The sequence below is a fragment of the Temnothorax curvispinosus genome, unplaced genomic scaffold (genome assembly GCF_003070985.1).
Source record: "Temnothorax curvispinosus isolate PA1 unplaced genomic scaffold, ASM307098v1 QBEX01016179.1, whole genome shotgun sequence".
NCBI classification, from domain to species: domain Eukaryota; kingdom Metazoa; phylum Arthropoda; class Insecta; order Hymenoptera; family Formicidae; genus Temnothorax; species Temnothorax curvispinosus.
This window is the reverse complement of record NW_020225959.1, coordinates 1-19,315: the sequence shown is the minus strand read 5'-3', so window position 1 is coordinate 19,315 and position 19,315 is coordinate 1. Positions and strand designations below refer to the sequence as shown.

General features: G+C 40.2%; 3 protein-coding genes across 3 annotated transcripts in view; 1 reads left to right on the top strand and 2 right to left on the bottom strand.

Moving 5' to 3' along the window:
• Window positions 1-13,559, top strand: part of LOC112466430 (cadherin-87A) — a 197,593-nt gene extending 184,034 nt beyond the window's left edge. The window contains exons 8-29 of the mRNA XM_025034519.1: window positions 2,638-2,830; window positions 3,219-3,529; window positions 4,090-4,245; window positions 4,622-4,809; window positions 4,898-5,060; window positions 5,317-5,755; window positions 5,988-6,179; window positions 6,362-6,615; window positions 6,985-7,117; window positions 7,194-7,409; window positions 7,761-8,060; window positions 8,228-8,472; window positions 8,767-9,060; window positions 9,199-9,396; window positions 9,463-9,685; window positions 9,860-10,404; window positions 10,817-10,992; window positions 11,083-11,218; window positions 11,310-11,434; window positions 11,505-11,606; window positions 11,678-11,891; window positions 12,194-13,559. Of these exons, the coding sequence (XP_024890287.1) occupies window positions 2,638-2,830; window positions 3,219-3,529; window positions 4,090-4,245; window positions 4,622-4,809; window positions 4,898-5,060; window positions 5,317-5,755; window positions 5,988-6,179; window positions 6,362-6,615; window positions 6,985-7,117; window positions 7,194-7,409; window positions 7,761-8,060; window positions 8,228-8,472; window positions 8,767-9,060; window positions 9,199-9,396; window positions 9,463-9,685; window positions 9,860-10,404; window positions 10,817-10,992; window positions 11,083-11,218; window positions 11,310-11,434; window positions 11,505-11,606; window positions 11,678-11,891; window positions 12,194-12,310 (4,920 nt within the window). The 3' untranslated portion in view covers window positions 12,311-13,559. The remainder of the gene's footprint in view (window positions 1-2,637; window positions 2,831-3,218; window positions 3,530-4,089; window positions 4,246-4,621; window positions 4,810-4,897; window positions 5,061-5,316; window positions 5,756-5,987; window positions 6,180-6,361; window positions 6,616-6,984; window positions 7,118-7,193; window positions 7,410-7,760; window positions 8,061-8,227; window positions 8,473-8,766; window positions 9,061-9,198; window positions 9,397-9,462; window positions 9,686-9,859; window positions 10,405-10,816; window positions 10,993-11,082; window positions 11,219-11,309; window positions 11,435-11,504; window positions 11,607-11,677; window positions 11,892-12,193) is intronic.
• Window positions 13,560-13,702: 143 nt separating this feature from the next.
• LOC112466432 (ribonuclease P protein subunit rpr2) lies at window positions 13,703-14,776 on the bottom strand. The gene is made up of 4 exons (XM_025034521.1): window positions 14,677-14,776; window positions 14,539-14,600; window positions 14,253-14,344; window positions 13,703-14,168 (listed from the first exon to the last, which is right to left on the bottom strand). Exons 1-4 carry the CDS (start codon window positions 14,678-14,680, stop codon window positions 13,865-13,867), a joined length of 462 nt encoding a protein of 153 aa, XP_024890289.1. The 5' UTR covers window positions 14,681-14,776; the 3' UTR covers window positions 13,703-13,864.
• Window positions 14,777-14,943: 167 nt separating this feature from the next.
• LOC112466431 lies at window positions 14,944-17,623 on the bottom strand. The gene is made up of 3 exons (XM_025034520.1): window positions 17,414-17,623; window positions 15,985-16,166; window positions 14,944-15,843 (listed from the first exon to the last, which is right to left on the bottom strand). Exons 1-3 carry the CDS (start codon window positions 17,609-17,611, stop codon window positions 15,549-15,551), a joined length of 675 nt encoding a protein of 224 aa, XP_024890288.1. The 5' UTR covers window positions 17,612-17,623; the 3' UTR covers window positions 14,944-15,548.
• Between the last annotated feature and the right edge of the window lie 1,692 nt (window positions 17,624-19,315).

Sequence of the window (19,315 nt, the reverse complement as noted above, 5' to 3'; positions counted from 1 at the left end):
AGCGTTAATTAACGCTCGAACGTTTCTCGATAATTATGTCTATGACGACGTTTAAACAACATTTCTCTCTCGCTCTCTCTCTCTGTCTCTTCCTCTCTGACGCGCCATTTTAGCAGATTGGAGATTGCGCCTGTTACATATTAAACGTGACCTTCTTTTAATCTGAATTCTTTTCTCTCGTATGCAGCACGAAGCTTTAGCGCCGGTTGGATCGAAGCGCTTTCTTCCGTGGTAAAAAGGCTTCATATTATTTAAAATGAACTCCGCGAGCTCCGGCGAGCGTGAAGAACACTATCGAGTTTACGTGACTTCAAAGGGTTTACAGATAAAAGGCAGACCGTGCGGGGCGGGCCCGGTGCCCGGAAATAGGAAACCTCAGTTACCTCGGTTACCCTTTGATTCCCGTCGACGTCGTTCCGATACGTTAAAATACACTGTAAACACATATATATGTGGGAAAGGGTCTAAGCCCGCCGGCTCTCTCTCTCCCCGTGTGCCAACTAAAAAGGGAATCGTGATTTACTATGCGTTTTCGTGCGCGAAAACGTACGTTGCGCCGCGCAAACCGGCAAACATTGAGCTCATTTAGGTCTTACACCGCGAACGTGCCCGTATGATCGATGCGGTTTTCTCACCCGTACATCGATTCCGCGGTATTTTCCTTTCGCCGCAATATCTGAGGAATATAGCGGCGAAATTGAAGAAAAACAGTAAATATTTGCCCGCCGTACGGGCGCGTACGAGCTATGTAATGGCGCGTTTTCTCGTCGCGCATTTAGCGCTAAATGCGATCTGTGATCCTCGTCTTTCGCGCCGACGTTGCCCCGCAATCCTTATTGCATCAGATCTTTACATAGGTATAATAAAAGAGAGAAAAAAAACAACCTCGGCTGCTGTGTAGCGACTGAATTGCAGATTGAGTCTCTTTTAATTTTTTCTATTTGAATTTAATATTCTTTGTGCGACGCGCTATCATATGTGTCTTGTAATCCAAAATATGAGAATTATTCACTGTTAAATATTAAAGGATCAAATTTAAACCAATATTTTGAGTTAAATAGCATTTTGTTATTATTAACTATCATATTAACTATCGTTATTCTAACGGAAAACAATATATTATTTGGACTCGCCATTGATTTAGTTACATTAAAATTGCTTTAGTTAAATTAACGACATATTGAGTAGGAGTGATAGGAGTGACCTAGGAATGATTAAAAATGACTCAAATTGAATATAATTTGACACTATGAATTTGACAGTGTTATATTATGATCTTGAAAATATGTAGATTCCCATTCAGCCGGCGATGAATGGCAGTCCGGAATTTAAGGCTACGGTCAACGTGACGCTACAAATGCTTTGGAGCGTTCTTCTTCTCTTTCTTTCTTCATTGAAAGAAAAGAGAAGAGGAATGCTTCGAAGCATTTGTAGCGTCATGTTGACCGTAGCCTAAAACTGATTGATCCGAAAATCGCTAATATGTATGTTTTTACAGCCAAATCGTTGATTTCTCTCAATAGATGGGTGGATCCCCGAGGGGGGATCCCTGCGAGGGGATTAATTAATCAACGTCGCGCGCGCTCCAATATGAGATGTCATCCTCGCGCGTTCACGTGTGCGAGATAAAGAGATAATTGCGGTTACTTGCGACACTTCGTGCGCTCGCGAACGACGAGCTCTTTCTGTGTGCGAGAGCAGCGGAGATTGATTTTAATTACGCGTTCTCTCTCCGAAGTGCCATCCCCTTTGCCGTGCAAGAAGATGGTCCCGTTCGCGATAGCGCGCATAATTACAGCGGCGAAATGAACGGACACGTAAATTACGACTGAAACTTCACGACTGTGCGAAATAAATCGTCGCGACAAAAGTCCGGTTAAGATTTTAGATCTTTTTATTTTGAAGGATCTACTTTTTTTTCATTAAAACTCACGCAAATCTCAATCGACAATATAAATAATAGCGCGAACCGACGATCTTATCGCGTTTGAACGTTTTATTCTCGGAAAGGATGAGTTTGAATATTCTATTATTGGTTTATAAACCGAAACTATAGCCTCAAGAAATTCATCTCAAAATTTATCAGAAAAATATTTGATAAATCAAATCGGAGTGACATGTGACTTTAAATATTTAATTCTCGAGTCTCTTCTCTATTCTCAACACCAGAAAAGCATGATTAATCGAAGGTAAATTTTAGGAGACAATTTTCTTCCGCATACAGTCCTATATTATATTCTATGATTGATGAATCTACATTTTTAATAGTAGAACTAAGGGGGTCAAAATGATTTGACATATTTTTAAATATAATTATTATTTATTTTTAAAACATCACAATTTCTGAAATTTTCTCTAAATTTTGTTGAAATATACAAATATTTAATTTCATAAATTTGTTTGTTCTTTTTCTCTTTCTTTTTCATTTTGATTTCTTCGGTAGAAATAGATATAGGTTCGGTAATTTTAGTGTTAAGAAATGTGAAAGGGAAAGCGGAAAGAATAAAATTAAGAGTATGGAGATTCGTGACTGTATATTGTGAGAACGGAGTCAGGGTGTCGTGCATGTTCCGAATCTCTCGATCGGACAAAAGGAAACCACCGGAGTCGACTCGAACGTGCGAATTTTATCCGCAGGACGGCCTGAACAATGGAACCACCGGTGTCGAGATCAAGGTGGCGGATATTCAGAACAGCCCGCCGGAATTCCTGGACTCGCTGACAGGCGTGGTGCGCGAGGACGATCCCATCGGGACTCTCGTGATGACCGTAAAGGCTCGAGACGGCGACAGGGGCATGCCGCGAAAGATGATCTACGAATTAGTTACCAGTGAGTATTCATCTTCCTCCTCCTCCTCCTCAGCCTTCATATCTAAGTTGTCATCATAAGTACAAAATCGTATTCTCATCCGAACTGGATTCGAACTTCCAAACTAACGTTACTTTATCCGCATAGACTTGGATGAAACAAACATAATGGCAACGTTTAGGCGCACATTTCTGTTTTTACTTAGTATAACAGTATCTAATTTTCCCAGGGAGTAGAAACGTTTTACCCGAAATTCTGTTGAGGACAGATAAAACGCAGAATTTCGGGTAAAACGACTCGATGAGATTACAGAATTAATTGTGCATGCACGAGCTTCCTCGTGCAACAATAGAAGGTCTTCATGAATGTCGAAACATCACGAATGTCGAACCGTCCGTCTTCCCCGCAGACCCGTTCGATTACTTCCTACTGGACGACGACACGGGCGAGCTGAGGACGGCGAAGCCGCTGGACAGAGAGGCGCTGGAGAACTCGACGGGTGTGCTCACGCTGATCGTGAAGGCCCGCGAGCTGATCGACGGCATACCCGGCAACGACAAATTGACGGTATCGACGGCCGAGGCGACCGTGACGATTAAGGACGTCAACGACGAGCCGCCCACGTTCAATCGGCGCGAGTACAACATCGAGATCCCGGAGAACGTGCCGGACGGCACGCCGTTGCCGCATCTGGACATGACGGTGAAAGATCCGGACGTGGTGAGCACCAGGGCCGATTTAATATCGATAGATATTACCTGTCGCGCGCGTTCGAACCCGAATGCGGAGCAAGACTCGCGCTCTCTTGATTCTCGGGGACGAAAAATGGGACCGGAGCCCGCAGCTTCCGCGTCCGCGCGCGCGCGGTTAATAATCCGTCATCGTAAAATCAAGGGTTAATCCGGCACGCGCGATAAACGCCTAGCTATAATGTACGTAACATTTACAATTAATATATTCGGCTTTTTGTAAAGCTCCCGCGGGGAACAATAGCGAACGATCGGAAAAGCGCCGCGTGCGTGTTTAACTCGGTTATTAAATGTCCCGCGTATTTAATGGTAGCGAGCGCAATATGGAACGGCATGGATAAATAATTCATGACGCGTTATAAAGCCTCGATCGGATATAATCATTATTTTGTCGCAGTCGTATTGACCGGTCATTGTTTTCCATTGTTCCGCGCGCAACGCGGAACTCGCCTCGCCTCTTTTCGGCCGCGGGAAATCCCGCACGTGTTTCGCGAATGGGAATTAATAAGACGGTGGCGTTTTCACTTTAAGGGCTTAAACTCCGTGTTCTCCCTGCGTCTGGAGGATATAACGGGTGCGTTCACCGTGGAGCCCGTCTTGGCGACCGGCAGCACGTCCGTGAACATCCGCGTTACCAACGGCTCGCTTGATTACGAAAATCCTAATCAGCGGAAATTCATTATCCTGGTAAGTGGAGCTGGAGGCATTTACCTCTCTCTCGCCCTTTCTCAATTAGTTTTTACAGACGCTGCTGGATAAATTAAATCAATATCTTCTTCAAAGGGAGAATAATTCTCTACCAGGAATTAATATAGAATGCAAAATGTAACGTAATCCGATTAAAATAAAATTCACTTGATCGTTAATAATTGTATTAATAATTATTTTATATTTATTTATAATTTGGTACAATAATTATTACAAATATATATGATTATAACTAGAAAGATATCGAGTCGTAGCGTCTCTCTTTCTCTCTTTTTCTCTTCGAGACAATTAATTGTAGCCGACAACGGCGCGCGAAAATTACGCGGAAAATAAACGTGGCGATTATCGTTACCAGGTCGTCGCCGAGGAAGTCCACACAAACCCGAAGCTCTCGTCCACGGCGACGGTAACGATCTCCATCACGGATGCAAACGACAACGCTCCTTCCTTCGGGAGCCCCACGTACACGGCTACGGTGTCCGAGACGGCGGCCCCGGGGAGCCCAATTATAACGATTACGGCGAAGGATCGCGACAGCGGGCGGTAAGGGCTCGTTAAGCACGCGCTTTGTACCCGGGAGACATCAAAGCACGTTCACCCTTCATTTACGTTGCGATTCTCTATCCCGCAGCTTCGGCACCGCCGGCATAGTCTACCAATTACTTGGCCAGGGCGCGGAGCACTTTGCGATCGACAAGAAAACCGGCACCATCACCGCCGCGCCCTGCCCGACGCCCGGCACGTCGCCCTGTCTGGATTACGAGCAGCAGACGGAGTATTTTCTCACTTACAAGGTGCCCTCACAATTGCGATATCAACAACTAACAAACCTGATAGCATTATAAAATATTATATTTAGAATATATAGTATTACAAAATTTAAAAACTGAGGGCGATAATAATTGAGTCGATCGAATTATGTAGTTTGATTAAATTTATATTATCTAAAATGGATTTCGCGTTCTCCATGCATTTTTTTAAATAAATTGAGTTATTTTTACTGGCGTAAATCAGCAAAAATTCTATAAATACGTGACATTCTTTTTTTAGGCAACGGACGACAATGGGGAAGGACAGACAACGAGCGTTTCGTTGCGCATCAGCCTGGTAGACGCGAACGACAGTCCGCCACGCTTCCTACAGGACAAGTATCGCGCGGTGGTGGACGAGGGCGCCGAGAAATTCGAGCCCGAGCTGAAGGTGCAAGCGCGCGATAAGGACAAGACGTCCAAGATCACGTACGCTCTGGTGGGCGGTAACGAGCTCGGCTTGTTCGCCGTCGATTCGGACACTGGCGAGATCACCATCAAGAGCCCGGTCGACATGACCAACGCCACCCACGACTGGATCGCTCTGACGATACAGGCGAGCGACGGCATATTCGTCGATTCCGCGCTCGTCAACATCACCGTGCGCGACGTTAACAATAACGCGCCCGTGTTCCCGCACGACATATACACGGCCAGCATCGCGGAGATATCTCCGATCGGTAAGTATCTGGATTACGCTTAACGACGATCGTGCGTGTCCTCGATTGCGCAATTACGAGCAATCTCTCGCGGGTGTAATCAAGGTCGTCGGATATGGGATATCTGCCCTGAACGATGCCCATCCGCTAGGAGGACTTGCGTTTCTTGCCGTCGGCCGCGAGGCCATTTCATTACCATTTTCCGTGAACTAATCGTGTTTAAGTTAGTAGTTGACCGCATTCGACTTTTCAGGAACTGTAGTGGAGGAAGTGACCGCGACGGACGCCGACAGCGGAGTCAATGCCGAGCTAGTCTATAGAATACAGAAAGGAGCTTTCGATGACTTTGCTATTAACGAGACCACCGGAGTGGTCACGGTGTCTCGAAAATTGGACTACGACGAGAAGAACACGTATCACGTAGAAGTGATAGCGTTTGACAAAGGTAACATTATCATCACGAACGATTGGAGAAATTAAACAATGGTAAAATTCGTGTCAATGCTTACTCTGCACGAAGGAACTAAATTTTTTATTTTGCGAAGAGCAATTTAACGTCAATTAATCGCTAAAATTGTTGCAAGTGACTCCACGCTCATTTCCACGACCCCTCGTATTTCATTCCAGGAACTCCGAGCCTGACCGGAACGACGACACTGATGATCGAAGTGGAGAACAGCAATGACAAGGCCCCGTATTTTACGCCCGAAACGCAGCGGGCCGAAGTTACGGAGGACACGCCAATCGGTACCGTTTTCGCAACATTGAAAGCCACCGATCCGGACAGCACGAATCTCGAAGCTTTGAACTTCGCCATTTCCGAGCCAATCACCGCTATTGACAGAAATGGCCAGCGCGTCAACGACAGCAAATCTTTTAAAGTACGAGAAACATTTTCGTTTTAACTCTCGTTTGAAAGCCTTTAGATCCACATAAATTCGTGTAGAAATAAAGAAATTACTTTTAGACGTGTAGTAAATACATACTGTATATCTGTATATCTTCTCGTGAAAATCGAATTTTTTGCGTAAATTCGTCATTTGATTAATTGTGTATTTTATAGAAGATATAATATATAATATATAATAAAAATATAAAATATATGATAATTTATATATATATATATATATATATATATATATATATGATTTATATATATAATGTACTATATTATTATTTTTAAAATATTTTCTTATCTTCGTACACATAGCTTATCTGTATCTTTTTATCACGTTTCTTCGCTCTTGTAGGATTTCTTCGCGGTCGACCGCGCTACCGGACAGGTTTCCGTTGTTCGGGCCTTGGATCGTGATATAGCGGCGACGGTAAGCGTTACGATCGTCGTAAGCGACACCACGGCACCCACATTGCAACAGGGACGAGGTAAATAATACATTTTTCAAAAAGATGATACGAAATATTCTTTGTCATTCTTGACATACATCGCAATCTTCAATAGGCAAGCTGGTAGTCACTATCATCGACGTGAACCACATGGCGCCGGAATTTCTGAAGCCGTGGACCCGAGAAAATTCACGGTATCTGATAGAGATGCAAGAGGAGCAACCCACTGGCGCTGTCGTGGGTGCTTTCACGGCAACAGACGCTGATAGTAACATAGCGGGTTACGCCATCGATCCGCCGAGCCCTTACTTCAATATTGATAATATTACCGGTAAGTTGCTCATCGCGAATCCCCATGTCAGTTTCACGTAAGCATGTTCCGAAAGTCACTGCCGAAAATCAATTTGCTCGCTAAAGCAGCACTTTACTATACGTGATGTATTTAAAGGAATCTTAAAATAATTTCTTTGTAAATAGAGAATATTTTAATAGCTTCTAATTTATTGATCTATATTATTACTTACTCTTTGCATCAAGAAATAAACAAATCACGAAATACTTAATAGAAATAATTGATAATAAATTGGATGCTTATCCTAATGAATGCGAGACACCAGATCTGTTTTTTTTTTTTTTACTGGGAAGAGTGCGTCTGTTTCGAATGTGATGCCTTTGTTCACAGGAATCGTAAGAACCAGTCAGGTGATCGATTACGAAGAAACAAAGCAATTGGAATTCACAGTGGTCGCTTACGACTCCGGAGTGCCGCAACTTTCCGCGACTGCGAAAGTTACCGTTACCGTGATCAACGTGAATGATCAGGATCCGAAGTTCGAGAAGGACATGTACAATGCATCGGTGAAAGAGAATTCTCCACCTGGCACTCGCGTTACCGTTGTGAAAGCTACGGACGGCGATGAGGGACCTTTCGGCGATGTCAGCTACAGCCTGATTGGCGAACATGCTGCTGACTTTAACATCGGTAAGCTAGCAAACATCGATTGCATTGTATTAGTAAAAAATAAAACTAAGAAAATTAAATATTTTTTTAGTTTTGTAAATATTTTTATACAGTGTTATATAGCAATATACAATGATATATATGGCGTTTAATTTTTCAACATTCATACAATCTTATGCAATTTTTAGGGCATGAAACCGGAGAGATCACTGTGGGCGGTGCTACGGTTCTCGATAGAGAAGTGACACCGGAAATCACTATAACGGTGATGGCCAGTGACGGCGCCCATGTAAATTCGCGTCGAAGCACTACCGTACCGGTGGTTGTCAAATTAATTGATGAGAATGATAACAGACCGATATTCTCACAACACAGCTACAGAGCTTCCGTTGCGGAGAATTTGTCCGTTAATCCGCCGGCACCCATCTTGCAGGTATTGCTAAAATCACGTTGAACAATCCGAAAGTAATAACTATTATCACAAATAGACATGGAATTTTTTCATTAAATTATATACGAGGCTATATAATTAAGCTTCTCTAATATGGAAAATGTCCGAAAAAATATATATAAAACTTGAAGTCAACCTTTCTTAGAGAAAATATCGATAGAAATCATACTTTTTAATCTTCAATGTTTAATTTGCAATATTCTTCGTTTTTATTATTTAAAATTAACTAATTTTTTAAGGCTTATGATAAAATTAACAAATTATGATGTTTTTAAGGTACGAGCGGTAGATCAAGATGAAGGAACAAACGGTGAAGTGTGGTACACAATCATTAACGGAAACGAGAATGAATCGTTTTCGTTAAACCGCGAAACGGGCATCCTGTATCCCGCGGCCGCCCTCCTCGGCAGAGCCGGTTCTTATAGGATCGAGGTCGAAGCACGCGACGGCGCCGGAAATGGTCCACATTCGGACAGATGTTACGTCGATATAAGAGTCACGCCTGTGAATCAGCATAAACCGCAGTTTGTGATGCCGGAACTGACAAACGCGACCGTGGAAGTGCCAGAGGTATGTACATATAAGAATGTTTCCTGTTTACATCGAAAATAGAAAAAGAGCATATAGATTTTATAGTTAAGTCAAAATTAAAGTATATGAAATATGAATTTATTATACGAAATATATTAATAGGCGGTTAATTTTCAGAATGCAGGTGTGCCGAATTATCTAATATTAACTGTAAAAGCAATCGACAGAGATCCCGGCGAAAATGGTCGTGTTAGCTATCACTTAAAAGTCGGCAATAGGAACGTTCAGGAAACCGAGGAATTTTCTATAGACCAAGAGACCGGAGAACTTCGATCGAAAATTATCCTCGACCGCGAGATCAAAAGCAAATTTGAAGTAAGTAATATGTTAAATTATTTTCTAACGAGACGACTATAATTCTGTATGTACATTTTCTTTCAGCTTGTTCTTGTAGCGGCCGATCATGGCAGTCCTACGGCGTATGAGACCCTGCGTCTATTAACTGTTCAGTTAGTCGATACAAATGATAACGTGCCGCAATTTTACGAGGAGTATAATTTTCACGTGTCTGAGAATCGACCGAAGGGTTACTTCATTGGCAAAGTTACAGCGGAAGATAAAGACGAGGGCAGACATGCCAAAGTTTACTATTACATAGAAGCAGGTAAATATATTACACTTTTCTTTTAATTATACTTCTCATAATTTCTTGACAGTTACTTTTTGATAAAAAATTGATAGAAAGATTAGTCTTTTTACGATATTTTAATTTTCAATATATTATATATTTTCGCAATTGAAGGTTCAAGTATCTCACGTGTATTGCTCGCTCCTTTAGGAAACGAAGGATACGCCTTTTACATGGATAAATCTGACGGAAGTATCTATGCGAATAAATCGTTTGATCGCGAGACAAGAGACAAATACATTCTCTCTATTCTCGCGTCCAACGATCCCGATCTTTATATCAATCCCACGCAAGCCAGCCGGCCGTTAACTCACAATCCGGAGCATGGCCACGTGAACGTAACAATAATTGTACTAGACGAGAACGATAATCCGCCGATCTTTGAGCGCAACGATTATTATGCCGGCGTAAATTCCATGGCGAATATAAACGATTTTGTGACCAAAGTAACCGCGTCCGACTTAGATGTCGGTGACAACGGTACTCTTCATTACTACGTCGCTAGCGCGAATCTTTACAAATACGGCTCAGAAAAGCCGAGCGGCTCAATAGTGCCAAGCCCATTCAACGTCACGCAGGACGGCAAACTCGTTACGAGCGGATATATGGCAGAGTATAATCAAGATAGGTTTATCGTTGAAGTCATCGCCAAGGAGACGGCCATTCCAGAAAGATATGCGATGACCAGAGTTCATGTAAGCTTCTTACAGTTGTCATTATAATTTAATACTTGATATTAGCAGAGAGAAGACTGAGAGTGGCCACGCCGGCAATTCTAGTGAGTTCTGAAATTGTGGTTGTAAAGGCCCTCATTAGAAATAGGAAACGGAAATCAGAAATGCTGAAAATTTCCAACGTAACAGAAATGCTGTGTCTGTTGCCTGTATCATCGTCCATTCTGCAAACTGATGCATCCTATTGCACTAGATCGCCGGTGTGGCCGCTCTCTCAGTCTTCTCTTTGATATTAGTATTAGTCATTAATATTAACACATAACATTATTAATAATTAACATATTGAATTGTAAGATTTTTCGCATGACACAATTGCCGCGTCAAATATCTGTCTTTATTTCGTCATTTTAATTAATTTTTATCTTTTCTTAAGGTCTGGGTGTTTGAACCATCTCAGCTAATACGTGTCATATTGTCCCGGTCTCCGGAGGACGTGAACAGCGTGCGCGACGAAATTGTTTCGCAGTTATCCAACGCCACGCAAAGCAGAGTCGTAGTGGATGATATCAGATATCACGTTGACGCTTCTGGACATATTCGCAGAGAATGGTAATTGCACACGGATATATGATTCTTTCCCAATCTGTTCTGTCGTAATATTCATATATCACATACAATTTATATAAAATTATTTTTTAGGTGCGATATGTATTTGCACGTCGTCGAACCGAAAACTCAAACCATCGCGCCGATACCTCACGTGCTCAAAGTTATTGATGCAAAATACGATTTCTTAAAGCACTACTATGCCGGATTTGCCATAGAGAATGTCGTGGTGAGTATCTGAGTATTATCGCGATTGTACAAATATGTTTACTTATTTATAATTGAAAACTGCATAAATATGTAATTTATGATTATTTCAGCCCGCATATGCTGGAGTTCAAGAGGAACCGTTCGACCCTGCACTCGCTGCTTTAATAGCTCTCTTAGTTGTCTTACTCGTAGGCGCTGTCACTGTTACAGTAGTTTGTTGTTGTTTACGCCATTGGTAAGAATAACAAGGCTCCAAATGTACTCTCACTTATACATCCAATACATGTAGGTCAATGATGTTTCAGGGTAATAACTGTGCCAAATGATATACGTAAGAAGGACGGCCTAATTAAGAAACAGATCATCGACGAATTGAACACGACGGAGAATCCCCTGTGGATCGAACAGTAAGTCTCGTTTCTTCATACGCATTGGTCTCACGCGAAGATATATGACGAGGTATTTTTCTCGATTGTAGGAAATTGAAGCTCTACGAGGAGCAGGAGTTAACGATGCAAGTGTTCAGCGAGCCCGAGGGTGGTCTCGTCGGCGAGAGACGCGGCAGTGGCGTAAGCGTCGGCATGGGTGACACGTCCCAAGATAACACTTACGCAACCATCCAGCATCCATTGCCTACGAACAGGCATCGTCCGACCACGCCGGATTATACGACACTTCCAGGAAATCACAATGTAAGTCGATTAGTCGAATGAAGCTAATGAGCATTACAGACCGTCAGGCCTCGTTTTACACCGATAGATTCTGATTGGTGATTCTCTTTCTGAGATCATAGTTTTAGCCGTAACATGAATGAAAATTACAACGATCAATGACAGACACACGACTTAGAAGTAACGAAAAGAATATATACATTATATACAGATATATAGAATATCTGCTTTAATTCCGTGTGTCTTTTTGTTTCAAGAACAAATACATATAAAAAAAAGTGTCACACTTAGTGGATATGAATTTTTTTCATTTTACGTTTCAGTTATACGAATCGGCAATGGGTTTTCAAGGATCAACATTCCAGCCTTCCCCGAACGTGATGCCGCAATTGACAGTCGACCGCGACGGCCAGCCCCAGTTCGTTTCAGGGCTAATATAAATCAGCTCTGATACGCGGGCGCGCTCAGCCCATCCTCTCCTTCCCCTTTCTATCTCTAAAATAAGCTCCGTCGCCGTACGTTGTACCTCTTTGTCCGCGGCTCTTTTTCATTGCACGCGCCTCTTCGGAGCGTACTTCGGGCGACTCGCATGCACACACCTCTTTGACAATAACCGAGTTAGATATTGGTCGGGTTTGTCCTGCGAGTAGACGCGTGTACGAGAAGAGCGACACGACACGACACACAAACACGAGACACGACATTCGCGAGATCCGCCCTCTTTCTCACTTGCGTAACCATTTGCCATTTTTTCAGTTCAGACTCTTCCACGAGAGCTTGCGAAAGGACTCATGATGAAGAGTGACGACGAACGACACAGTCAATATTACTGGAGTAATTAATCCCTGTAGCTGGTGTGTGCATGTATATATGTGTGCGTTGCCAACCTGGGGTCCCGTCTGACTTTATCGTTAGAGTCTACTTTTTAGGAGAATCAAAAAAAAGGCAAAAGAAGAGAAAGAGAGAAGAATATAAGCTAGATAAAATAGAATACTGTGAGATAACTCTACACGACCGAAGCTTGGCACGACAGATATATGTATATAAGTGAATGTGTAGATTCCGTCCAGCCCAGTTTTCGTATTATTTTTCCTCGTTAGTTTAGTATTTATGCGTTTCCAAGGGTACGTACGCGTGCGTTCGAAACACGAACGGCATCTCGTACGGATGTTCTACAACGATCACTGCCACGTTTTCGGCATCTACACGGATGCGGTTGTTGTATTCGGTCGGTGAACAAACAATTGCGCCATTGTTACTACACGCACAACAGGACAACGTTTATAATCGAGAGATAGCGCGTATAGTTTTTAAGTTAAATACCGTTAATTTCGTACTAGCGTATATTTATTTAAGGTAGTACATTTAAATGACTGATATTTTTCTCTTCTTTCCGATTGAACTGTGATTTGATTGCGCCCGAGCATGAGTGTGATGATTTAACATTTAAACTCGTAATGATTTTGCACGAGTCGCTGGCGGTGGGCGGACATAGTCATATCATAGTTAGATGAAGTATAATGACGCTCGCAGCGAATTCCAGTGTCATTGCGGCGAAATAATCTTGCCTTCGAAAAAACCGTGTCGACTTTACACTTTAATAGCGACTTCACAAACCGTCCTCGGCTGAGAACACAAAGATCGTGACCTTCGGGAATTCCCTGCGGATGCCACTTTCCGTAAAAAAAATAAAATAAAAACGTATCGCAACTACTCGAGAACAGCAGTAACTTAACTTACGATCGAGTTATTTCTAAGAACATTTAATGTAAAACTATTATCGGTATCATGATATTACTAGATGGTTATGAATATTCCAGTTAGCAAAAGTATCTGTTTTATTAATTACAAATTTATTGTAATATTGTAACATATTTTATGTAAGTCATTAATAAAAAATATTCGTACACCAGATCTTGGACTAGTCTATAAAGTGGATCTGCTTTGAGCTTGATTGGCTTTCTCTGCTTGTATATTGACGTTTACAAAATGGATCAACTTGTAGGGTGATTTTTAGTTTGTTCTTTTACTTTCTCAGGAGTGTCTCCAGAGCCAGGTTTCTGTTTGTTCTTATTCTTTGATTTTGGTGTAAAATCTAACATCTCGACCACTGATTCAGGCTGATCGAGCCATATTTTGTATCCTTTTTTCGTAGGATATCTCTTTGTATTCATGCAAGTTAAACACGTCCATTTGATGCTCTTTACAGGCTTTGATACTAATCTAACTCTGGCTGTCTCTCCAGGTATAAGTGGACTTTGACAGCATTTACAGAGAGTTCTTTTCAAATTTGGTTCCCTAAGATAACAAATCATGAATACAATTTCCATAAATAATACTTTTTTTTTCTCAAAAAGATTGATGAGTCATTTAGAAACTTACATGCGTAATACTGCCTTCTTGGCACAAGCTACCATATTATTGCCAAAGTAAGACGCCGCAACTCGATTCTTTAACGCCATTAGATGACTAGCCTGCAAAGCAATATTAAATGACAATAGCGTCAAAAGTATCTCGTATTTCATCAGATAAAAACTACGCAGGTAGCAAGCTGATGTCATTTGTCGTCAAAACGACGATAAATAACATCAGCATGCTATCTGGACATTGTAATAAGGTAAGTAAAAATCACTTATTGAAGGATGACAAATTTCATAATTATTCGTACCTGATATAAATAATTCATTCGTTCAAAGACGTCTTTGTGCTGACAAAGTTGATTCTTATTTCCTGTAAACATGTGTATATAAATATATGGAACAAATAGATACACATTTAAAAAACATCTTAATAATATTTATCTCACTCATTATAAAATATGTTATCTATTGCTCCAACTTGGACAGAAAATCAGCAATTTGGATTTATATTGTCAAAATTTATATTGCAATAACGAGAATTTAACGCGTCATTCTTGACAACTCCTCAACAATAGTTTCGCACTTTTAAGGTTAGGCTGAGTCGGTTTGGTTAAGATTGCTTCCACTTCCATCATCCATCATGCCAGGATTGTTTACAGCACAGTAAAAATCGATTCAATTTTTTTTGTATGCTTTTTTATTATAAAACTTCTTAATTACAAAATTCTTTGTTACAAAAAATATGTATAAAAATCCGTAATAACTAATTTCTTCTATTTTAATTTCAATTCTAACTCTATTACATCGTAACAGTAGTAAAATTGTAATGTAACCTTAAAGTAACTCAGCTTCATATATTGGCTGCGTTCTGATATTCACTGTCAGTACTAAAAATCTATAGTTTACATCATGTATACTAATTTCAGTACTGGCAGTGAATATCGGAATGCAGCCACTAACGATGTATAAACACAATGCATTTATAGTTCAAGAAAGATTAAAATAAATTATAAATTACTTTATATTTATTTTCTAATCATTATTTTTATCGTTTATCTAGACAGGCACATCTTTCCTTTTTTATGTCGCTGAGAAATTGGAAAAGCAGAAAGTGTATCAAGTTTTGAAAACATTATTTTTCAGTGATATATTAGTTTTTATTCATGGCATATACTATAAGTGCAAGAGACACAATTGTGTTCCTTGATTTTTGCAAAACTTACTGCTGTTATCGGTTCGCGTAAATTGTTCGGTAATCTTCGATCGTACAAAGGTTGAAGTAGTACCGTCTAATCTTAAGAACTTTACGGTATCAAGATTATCTTCTCAATACTTTTGTATTTTGTTTCGAGTAATTTGATTCTTGCACAGATGTGTTGCTTAAAAGTGATCCTTTCCTATTAAGAATCTCTGACTGTAGAACTGACTTTAGACTTTTGATTACAGGCGTCGCGATACCCTTGATCGGATTCCTCTGACTCCCATTCAAACTGTCTGATTCTCTGGATTTAGCCTTGCATTTCCACGTCAAGTCCGGCGTAAACTCGACTTCCATGTCGGGCATCTCTTCAGTAGTCAAAAGATTGTCATTTGCACAATCCTGACTAACGTTTCTAAAAGAGAAGAAAACATCACAGCAACTATGTCTTTGTAGTATGTTTGGTAAAATTGCAAATGCACAGTAACAATCTCTCTCTCAGGGATCGAAAACTTATTCTATCAATTGATTAGACACATAAGCGATGATACCGTACCGTGACTGATTTTCTGAACCGCCGTTACTCTCTTCATAATGATAGCCATATTCCGCTAGAACAATGTCTAAATTGTCGCACTGCCCCTTCAAGTCTTCGTACATTGCTTGTGACTCCTTCAACAACTGATCTGTCTCGTCCAACGATGGCTCCAATTTCGACTTAAGTTTCTCTGCCGCATTCTATTAATGATTAATTGCACAATATATAATCAAATACTCACTTCAGAATTTTCTTTATAGTAAAAAATACACTACTTCTAATGATATCTTATTTTATACATGATTCCAAGCATAAATAATAATAATAATGTCCTACAATACAACGATATTAACGTTTGATAACAGAAATATGACAATTTGTAATGCTCTCAAATGAAATTATAATTAGATAAATGATCATTTCCCTAACCTATTATTAAAGAAATTATTCTAGGAGGTCCCCATAAACTTTTCTCTTTTAGATCATTGTAACTCGGGTCCTAATGCAAATTTTTAAACTACAATTGGTATTTAGAAGTGAAAAGAGTTGTTCTTTCTAAAAATCTAATCGGCAATGGAGTAGGATATCTGAAAAAGAGATATAAAGGCTGAAAGTGGAAGTAAAAAAAGTAAGTGACCCCTGCCTTTTCACTGACAAGTATTCAATTAATAAATAATTCCATCTACCTGTTTGAGTATAAAAAATTGATATAATTATTGTTTGAATGATCCATAACATAAATTCTACTCAAAAAGCTAAGTGAAATCATTTATTAGTTGATTATTTATCAGTAAAAAAGGCAAAACACTTTTCTTTTCGCCTCTATTTCCAACCTTCATATCTTTCTTTTCCAGATATTCCATCCCATCAGCGATTAGATTTTTGGAAAGAGCAACTCTTTTTATCCTTAAATATCAATTGCGGTCTAAATAAAAAAATTTTTATTAGGACCCAAGGATTTAATTATAAAAATGTAATGTTTTTTTACTAGATTGATTAATCAAATCTTATATTTTATATAGTGATTATAAGAGAAAATAATAAAATAATATAATGTGTTTTAATATTTATTAGATTGACTCGATGAAATTATTAACAATAATTTACTTCTTTTTGGTTTTGGTTAATCTTTTCAGTTATTTCTCAGATTCAAAGTTAAGATCCTGGATTTAATTAAGACAAAATTAAAATGTAATTTATTACTTTAAGAGAAATATACAAATCAATATACATACATAAAGCAATATAATTTTTAAATGCATGCAATTTTAATGAGAGAAAAGCACGTGAAGGCCTCCTAGGACCAATGTCAATTAATAATACTTTTTCAGGAAAAATAAAAAGATCACGGTCAAAGTAATCTGTCGCATTGGTTTATGATATTTTTATCTCACGTAAAAAAACTGTTGAAGTTTCGTTAACGCGATCTCTGGGATCAGGTACTCACGCCGGTACTCCGGATAGATTCCCACAACTCCTCCAGGCAGGCATTGGTCTCGGCCGTGCGCTCCGCATAGCCGCCGATGAGGAGATGCGGCGTCTTCCAGGTCTCGGCGAGCCTCTCGATGCCTCCGTCGATCTCGCGCGTCTTGCACCGCAGTCTGTCGAAATAATTCGAGGACGACGCGAACGAATTCTTCTCCATCTCTCGCCTCGCGAGAAATAGTGATGCGCGATTCTGATTCGATTATTTGAGAATCGATTCTTTTTCATGAATTAATCGTGATTATTAATCGATTATTCAGACGGTCGATTATTTGCGAATCGATTCTTTTTTCTTGATAATCGATTTAATCGATTATTTTCAGGGAGCCTATTGGCTCCTACACATGGGACGCAACACGCTTGCGCGCGGCAAGAAGCGACGCGGTAGCCAATCAAAGTTCGCCAACTGTCGCCGCGCGGTAACCGTTACCGTGTTCAGTTGCGCATTCCGTGTGCACGTGCAGCCCATTTTACTTCGAAAGTTCTAATTACGTCTTTATATTAAACAATTTGGTGTGTATCGCCGATTGCGAGCGACTTGGAGCTCGATTTGAAGCGAATGCAGCGAATAATTCCGCCATTACAAGAGTTCCCGGTCGTATTGTTTTATTATTAATAGAAACTCGGCGACGATTCGCTCGTTTCATTGTGTCGATCACGGCGGTGAAACCAGAGGTCGACGAAGACGAACGACAACGACGAGGACAATCCGTAAGTACTATGTGCAGCGTGTAAATTCTCTGTTAATGCTTTATTCTATTACCTGTTTGTAGTGTTTGTACCTTAGATTTACCCAGCTATTCTACGGTTTACTGCTCTTCTACAGGTCCTAAAGCATCAGTCGAAACAGCGAGGTCTCGTATGAGTACGTGAGGAACCGTTAACAACGGCTACGCTCTCCGGCGGAGAACCTCGATCGATTTAGCTTTGCACCATATGATGCCAAATCTAGCGACTTGGATTGGCAAATCGAGCAAGAAACTGCACTTCCGCAGTCCATTAGCTGTTTCTACAGCAATGAGTAAGATATGTCAATTGATGAAAGAAAATCAGAGAGGGAGTCAATCTACTGCTGTCGTAGATAATATATCAAATACTATTGAGAAAACAAAAGATTTGTGGAACGTTCACGATGAATTGATAGCATCTTCATCAACAAACTGCGACGAGCCTGGTGGCGTACCAGTCGAACTTCGACAGTTCCTTAATGCTAATGTCGTCAACAGAAGCGAGGATCCACTAAAAGTTTGGTATAAACTGAAGGATATTTATCCAAAGGTGTACGAAATAGCCATGAAATATTTCGTGATTGTGGGAACGTCTGTCCCATCTGAACGCTTATTTAGTGCTGCTGGAGATATTATTAGCGCAAAAAGAAGCAGAATTACTGGAAAAAGGGCATCGGAGATTATATTTCTAGGATCTCTACCTAAAAAATACTGGACCTAAGTCACAGCGGTGCGGCGTCTCACCCGTATACCACATTATTATTATTCAAAGTTTCATTTTGCCATAACTATTATTCATTTTACCATAACTATTATTATTCAAAGTTTCATTTTGCTTCGTTTATACTTGTACTTGATAAGTCGATTTTGGTAACGAGCGTATTAATGTATTCACTGCAAATTTGTGCAAGTGGGGTATTCTGTTGTAAAAGAATTTCGCGACTTTATGATGAACATGTAATAATTCTTTTTCGTTATTACTTTAGTAACCTTCCATAATTTTAACAAAGAGGCACTAAATTATAATGTCAATATCTCAGATTACGTTTGTATGTTATTTTTATGCGAGGAGTGTGTCTGCGTGCATTCGCCAATTAATGAGGTGACATAGTAGTATCGGTACAGTAGTGTCGAAC